The sequence below is a fragment of the Hippoglossus hippoglossus genome, chromosome 11 (assembly GCF_009819705.1).
Source record: "Hippoglossus hippoglossus isolate fHipHip1 chromosome 11, fHipHip1.pri, whole genome shotgun sequence".
Lineage (NCBI taxonomy): Eukaryota > Metazoa > Chordata > Actinopteri > Pleuronectiformes > Pleuronectidae > Hippoglossus > Hippoglossus hippoglossus.
The window spans coordinates 6200402-6207543 of record NC_047161.1 but is presented as its reverse complement, the minus strand read 5'-3'; the positions used below and the strand labels follow the sequence as shown (position 1 = coordinate 6207543).

General features: G+C 43.0%; 1 protein-coding gene across 2 annotated transcripts; it reads left to right on the top strand.

Moving 5' to 3' along the window:
- Positions 1–73: 73 nt before the first annotated feature.
- LOC117770258 (homocysteine-responsive endoplasmic reticulum-resident ubiquitin-like domain member 2 protein) lies at positions 74–6134 on the top strand. 2 transcript variants are annotated; one of them, XM_034599465.1, is made up of 9 exons: positions 74–223; positions 492–777; positions 2269–2346; positions 2866–2976; positions 3134–3246; positions 3915–4004; positions 4103–4399; positions 4589–4703; positions 5103–6134. In XM_034599465.1, the coding sequence occupies exons 2-9, from the start codon at positions 631–633 to the stop codon at positions 5268–5270; spliced, it is 1119 nt and encodes a 372-aa protein (XP_034455356.1). In that variant the 5' UTR covers positions 74–223; positions 492–630; the 3' UTR covers positions 5271–6134. The 2 variants fall into 2 exon arrangements, with proteins under 2 accessions (XP_034455356.1, XP_034455355.1); XM_034599464.1 differs by having other exon boundaries at positions 2863–2976.
- Positions 6135–7142: the final 1008 nt, after the last annotated feature.

Here is a 7142-nt window from a genome sequence, read left to right as displayed (position 1 = left end):
TTGGTTTTTAACATGGTTTTTAATAATGTCTCTGTTGTAATCTTCACTTTCTCCAGTAGGTGGCGGTGGCAAACGGTATCGCAGCAGGTAGACAACCACACAGCATCCAACGAAGAAGTGCTCCACCCAGGTCCAGGGCAGTAGTTCGATCATTAGACGTAAACAACGCAGAGAAACCCGCTGAAGCAGAATCACTGCGGGACGAACATCCGAACCGAACCAGGTGAGTGTTCGACTCGGTTCCGTTAGCATCCGGGCTAACGTTGTCTGCTGGTTTTAACGCCCAGCAGAGGCAGGGTTCTACCGAAGCTAGCGTTAGCTTAGCCGGCTGTTAAATACCCCTGAGCAGGGTTAGCAGGTGGATTATTTACTGCATTAAATTGTGAAGTTATCACAGATGCTGGATCAGTTTCCACTCACACATTATTCCTCCGTCATGTCTGAAGCTATGAGGCTACTGGTCTCATGCTAACATCATGTTCTGACCTCAGGCTCCTGCAGAGGAACCTCAGGGCTGGAGATGATCAGCGCTGGAGCTTTGCACCGATGGTTCCGGGAGAAGATCTAGAAAACGAGGACCTTCCAGATTTCTCCCCCCCCTCCCACCTTTATGTCAGATGGTTGTGAGTCATGGATCCAGCTGTTGTGGACGGTCCCGTCATCCTCGTCATCAAGGCTCCGAACCAGAACTACGACGACCAGACCATCAACTGCTTCCAGGACTGGACCGTGGAGAAGCTGAAAGCTCACCTGTCAGATGTGTACCCCAGTAAACCAGTAAGTATTTATAATAATAATACTACTACCCAAGTAAACCACTAAGTATTTATACTGCTAATACTACCCGAGTAAACCAGTAAGTATTTAGGCTACTAATACCACCCAAGAAAACCAGAAAGTATTTATACTGCTAATACTACCTGAGGAAACCAGTAAGTATTTATACTGCTAATACTACCAGAGTAAACCAGTAAGTGTTTATAATAATAATAATACCCAAGTAAACCAGTAAGTATTTATACTACTACTACTACCCAAGTAAACCAGTACTTATACTACCCAAGTAAACCAGTACTTATAATAATATTAATAATACCCCAGTAAACCCGTAAGTATTTATGATAATAATAACACCCTAGTAAACCAGTAAGTTTTTATGAAAATAATAATAATAATAATAATTTATTTATGGAGCACCTTTCAGCACAAAGTACAAAGTGCTCACACGTGTTGAATCACAAAAAAACAAACACAAAGTTTCATCTTTGTGTTTGGTTTTGTGTGTGTGAACTGGGCAGTTTGCCAGTATAGTGCGACAGGAAACCATGTTCCCAGTCCCCTGCATACTGTTAACGTCTGTTATTAGGTATTCACAGTCCAGCCCACAGACACATGTGTATCTGAGCGTTTAGACTCAAAAAGTGTTAATGATAAGATCAGGTCTATTATATTTACATTTCCAATGTGACAGGAGTGTATTTCACCAGTGTAGAATAAGAAGCCAGCATTTACACAGCCAACAATCCCCAGTTGGACTTTTTGCTGTTTCCGTTCTGCTGAGATCCCCTTGAGAGAAACTTTCTGTGTTAAATAATCATAAAAGTGACCCAGACCATTAACCCTGATCTGTTCTGTGAAGAGATATTGAATCCCAGCAGCTGAAGGAGCCTCAGAATCTGCAGATCTGACGTCACAGTGAAAGGAAGCTTTTCAGATTCCTGTTGCTTTGTGCTTCTAATCCCTTTTCCTTTCTGCCACTTGTTCTGATGCAATCATTGTAAACACACAGGGACAAACTGCTCCCTCGAAACGCTGCAGTGTTTTCTCTGTGAAGGCTGCACTATTGTTTTGATTCAACCCATATTCAACCCAGAATAATACATTCTCAGTTGCAAGTGGCCAAGATTTTAAAATTGGCACTTTCAATTCCCAAATGGCGGCACGCAGTGAATGTAGGTCTTAAGAGGACAGACTCTGACCTTGTTGTACCGCCAGTTTAATCCACTGTTAAGACCTACTTATCCCAATTGAGGTTACGATGAGCTCATCCTCATTACTTACTCACACAAAGTCTCCGCCTTCTGATGTTGTGACCTACATTTGCAAATTAGCCGTTTTCCTTTCTTTTAGTTTTCAGTCGACGTTATATTAAAAATCTTCTAAAAGGTCAAAAACAAACGAAGCTAAACGCAGTTTGTTTCCTGCCGTTGTTGCTAAGATACAGAACCCCTCCTCTGACCCTGCTGTCGTTATCATGAACGTTTTCAGAGCTCCAAAGACCAGAGGCTGGTGTATTCTGGGAAGCTGCTTTTGGATCACTTCACCTTAAAAGATGTGCTCAGAAAGGTAGGTTCACTCTCTAGTTACAGGCCTGTTTAATCATTAGATGGTCAGGGTACAAAGGTAAAGTCTGTTTTCTTGTCAAAAAACAACAACAAGAAAACAGGCGCGTAAATTGTTTGAAACCAAAATGTAATAAAACTTTTAAAAATGTCTGTAAACACTAAAAACTGGGGTTTGTGTTTCATGTGTGGACAGATACAGACATCACCTAAATTACCAGGGACATAGAGAGAGTTATTTTGTGCTTTGATTTTTGTGCTTTGATTTAATTTGCTGCTTCTTTCGCACCTCAGGGCAAAAACTCACAGCAACATTTGTATTATTGAGATGTACAGAATTATATAACTGAAACGTCCTTGTGATTGGGTTGTATTTTACTGAGAAAATCAATGTGGTATATAAGTTTTCTGTGTTTGTTTATTGATGCTGCGTTCACCCACAACAGTCCAAAGTTTATTCTTGTTTTCTTTGAACCTGCAGTATTTTGACTCTGATAATGAGCTGTACTGGTTTCTACAGCAGGACGAGTACCATATGCTCCATCTGGTGTGCGCCTCACGGACCCCTCCCAGCTCCCCAAAGCCCCCCCGAAGCCACGGTAACAAGCCTCAGGAGAACCCGGCCAGTCCCACGGTGGGTCAGCCACACACACATGCATCACACCTTTCCATTCATTTCATCATCAGCACACTTCCTTTCATCATCCAGCTCCACGAGGACTCGAGATGTTTTGCTCATCTTTGAGCCGTGACGTGTTTGGTATATTCAGAACTTATCTGTCTGGTTACAGCCCTTTACGAACTCAAACAGCCCCCCCACTGGTCCACAACCCCAGTCGTCTACAGGGGAGAGCAGCGATGGACCCTTCCCTTCCCACCAGATGTATTCACAGTTTATGCACAGGTAAGATTCTGGAGAAACTCAATCAGAGCAGAGTCAACTCCCCCGCCTACACATGATTGTCTAGTTCTTATAGTAGAATTATAAATAAGAAAAATAACTGGTCTGAAAACCTAAATCATTTATTTGTCATAAAACATAGAAAGTGAAAAATCTGTATCTTTCCCTTAATCCACACTGAACTGTGATGGTATCTTCTCAGGCCCCATCTTTCAATCAAGTTTGGTGGAAATCAGTTATGTAGATTTTCAGAAAATTTAAACTTGTTCGTCCACTTCATGTACCGACTGAATTCATCCGGCTGTTAATGCTTCAAACTGTCAAATCTTGTACCTGTGATCATGGTCACGGCGGATCATGGCGTTCATCGTCACCTTCTTCATGTCCCTGATCCCCGAGGGGCCGCCAAACGCTGCTAACTGAAAACACGGGCGCCGAGAGCCACCGGAGCGGACAAATATCCCGAGTAGGGAAGCTGTTGCGATGAGGTGTTAACAGTTTCCCAGTGCGACAATTTACTCTGGAGTTTAAGACTTTGAGCTGAAACACAAATGACTGATTGAGCCTGAAAAGGAGAAAACCAGTTACTTTATAATGACTTTTTATTGTTTGTCTGCACAAAGACCAACATGTGAAACTGTCAAATGTGAACCGTCTGTCTCTTCCTCCAGCTGGAACCAACACCCTCCACAGTCCTATTACAGCCCCATGACACTGATGTGGTGGCAGCAGCTCTACGCCAGACAATACTACATGCATTAGTGAGTTCCTTCATATTTGGTGAATGGTTTTATAACATTGGTCAAACCACACATCCTCAGCTCAGCTCACATCCTGTCCCCTCCCCCCCTCCTTCCAGTCAGTTACTAGCCGCTGCCGCCGCCTCCTCTCAGCACCTGAGGCCCGACCAGCCCCCCACCCAGTCCCACCAGGCCGACCCTCTGAGCCAGCGGCCGCAAGCCGACCGCCGTGGCAACCCGGAGATCCAGATGAACGCCCAGGGGGGGGAGATCCTGAACGAGGAGGATCTGAACTGGGACTGGCTGGACTGGGTGTACACATTCTTACGTGCTGCCATCTTACTCAGTATAGTCTACTTCTACTCGTCCTTCAGCCGCTTCGTCATGGTGATGATGGCCATGCTGGTGCTTTACCTGTGAGCAAGCCTTTTACTTTACGTTTGTATGCAAACCATGATTTTGCATGTACAGCTTCTATTTTTTACCTTTAAAACTTGGTGGAAGGGTGGAGGACAATGTTAAAATTCGTTTTTTTTTTTAATCAAAACCCCAATAGTTGAATGTTTCATTGTGAGAGCTTCATTCTGGTGTTGGTGTGTGTGCAGGCACCAGGCCGGCTGGTTCCCTTTCAACCTGGAGAACGAACTGCTGCTCCCTGGAGACCGAGCCAATCAGGACGACATGGAGGGAGAGCTACAAAACCACGATCTCCAAGAAATGGTCAGTGCTTCTCTCATCTTTACTGAGATAATTACCCCCGGGGCTGATGGGGATCTGTATCTGTGGTACAAGGTTTTCACCGAAGTGCCAGGTTCAGGAAATGATTTCAGAGAAGTGGAAATCAATTTCAGGAGATGTTGCAGTCAACTTAAATCTTTTTTCAGTTTTCAGACTCAAAAAATAAACACAACCCTCAGTTTTTAGTTTACAGGGAAACTTCATCAGTGACTAAAAAGAGAACTAGTTTATTTCGATAAATTTGAAATGCCTAAAACATTTTGAAATAACTTTACTCGAAGGGTAAATTGCTGAAGTTATCTCAGTCAAATATGTTAAACCTGTGGTAGAGACACTGCATGTTACCGTCGTTGGTTCATATCACGACCTCATCCCGTATAGGAAGGACTAATGGATGACAGCTCGGACGATGAGGGGGAAAGCGGAGAGGAAGGAGCCGATGATCCGAACAGTGGCCCCCACGCAGGCTTCCTGGCCTCCACGTGGTCGTTCATCGTCACCTTCTTCATGTCCCTGATCCCCGAGGGGCCGCCAAACGCTGCTAACTGAAAACACGGGCGCCGAGAGCCACTGGAGCGGACAAATATCCCGAGTAGGGAAGCTGTTGCGATGAGGTGTTAACAGTTTCCCAGTGCGACAATTTACTCTGGAGTTTAAGACTTTGAGCTGAAACACAAATGACTGATTGAGCCTGAAAAGGAGAAAACCAGTTACTTTATAATGACTTTTTATTGTTTGTCTGCACAAAGACCAACATGTGAAACTGTCAAATGACAAGAACTTCTTAGTTCAACTTCTACAAAGGTTTCCTAGTGAGGCCTTGTGAACGTAGTGAAAAATACTAAGTGTCTGCCAAAGCAATGTCTCTGTGATTTATAAACTAGGGACAGCAGGCACGTTTGTAAAGAAAACTAATCACAACACTACTTGTGTTTAACAACTTCAAGCTACAATATTTGTTGAAATAGTTTTGTTTGCATTGCAATGATTCTTTTTACGTGATGGTTGTTTTCTCTGGGCCACATTAGTGCAAAAGCTGAACCGCAGCAGGAAACCCTGATTCATGTAGCACTTGTGATAAAGAGTGATTTTGACCTGAGAGTTCCTAAATGTGTCTGAACACGTTGTGCAGTGTGTGATGTGTAACAGAGTGATGTGAATCAATGCACTGTTCGTCCTCTCAAACAGCCTGAGAGAGAAGAGGGAGACGGAGGAATCGACCCTCCGCCGCTGACAGAACGTCAGGCGGGAAGGTCGGGTTCTAAGCGGCGTCGAGCGGTCGTGTCAAATTTTCCTTCTGTTGCAGAGTCCACGTAGGACAAAGCATCAAACCTCTGGTTTGTGAAATGGCTGCTGCTGTTACTTATGTTCTGTAAAATAATAATCGTGTTTATTAAACCTACAGTCATGTCATGTGTCAATCTTTTCTTCCAGAGTCTCTCTGAGGCAAAAATCAAAACACGATCAGAGTACAGATCCTGAGTCACAGAAAGATACAAGTCATTATTCTCTTATTATTCTCAGTATACTCCCACGTTATGACTGTTCAAGTAACGTCAAGGTCTTAAAAGCCTCTCGAAATGAACATTTTTGAAAATCCAAGCACAGAAAGTTCCCACCTGAAATGTGTAAGTGGAACAGAGGCTGCAGATGCAGAGATGTGATGCGGTTGTGCTGCTGAGCAGTTGTGTACAAAACAGATCTCTGCTGCCCCCAATTGTCCTCAACATAAAAAACACCCCAGGCTTTTTATAAAGGGAACAGAGCCTATACATCACTGTGCATCTGTATTCAGATCTAGTATTTACCTCTTTTATCCTTGAGGGGCCGTTTAGTTTTGACTAAAGCTCAACTGAATTATTGTGACCAATACTGATGAATATTTGAGATTTTTCAAGAAGAATATATATAGACGATTTGTTAACTCTGCCGAGGAGGTCAAGTTTTTCTATGATGAAGTAAAAACTACAGAACAGATTTCTGGACATTGGCTAAGAGAGAACACACTTTTGAGGCAAATCCTGGATTAGTTTTTTCATTTTCTTATTTACTTTGCAAGGTTTTCTACATTGTCACCAACTTTCCAGGGAATAATTCATGTCTCTTGATGAAAAACAAATCTGTCATTTTGAGGGAACTGATATCTGTGAGCGTATGAAATGTGGTGCAGCTCAACAGATCTTAATGGGACTGTTGGACCTTGGTAGCGGTATGAGCCAATCTAGTTTTTTCCTTTTACATCCTTTAAATGTAATAATCAAATAACTGTGACCAAGATTCTGGTTGCGGGAATTCAACAGTTAAAAAACTAACTTTAAATATAGAGTATAAACTGAGGAAATTAGACATTTACGTGAAAAATGATGCGATAAGAGTGAATTGAGGATGAGGAGGGTGAAGAAAGTTCACTCAGACTCAGCA

Excerpts from the sequence above, each read along its gene's own strand:
- LOC117770258 (XM_034599464.1), top strand. The coding sequence starts at position 631 with ATGGATCCAGCTGTTGTGGACGGTCCCGTCATCCTCGTCATCAAGGCT. Across the intron at positions 2,347-2,862 it reads TAAAAGATGTGCTCAGAAAG|CAGGACGAGTACCATATGCT; the intron begins GTAGGTTCACTC and ends TGGTTTCTACAG. Across the intron at positions 4,005-4,102 it reads AGACAATACTACATGCATTA|TCAGTTACTAGCCGCTGCCG; the intron begins GTGAGTTCCTTC and ends CCCTCCTTCCAG.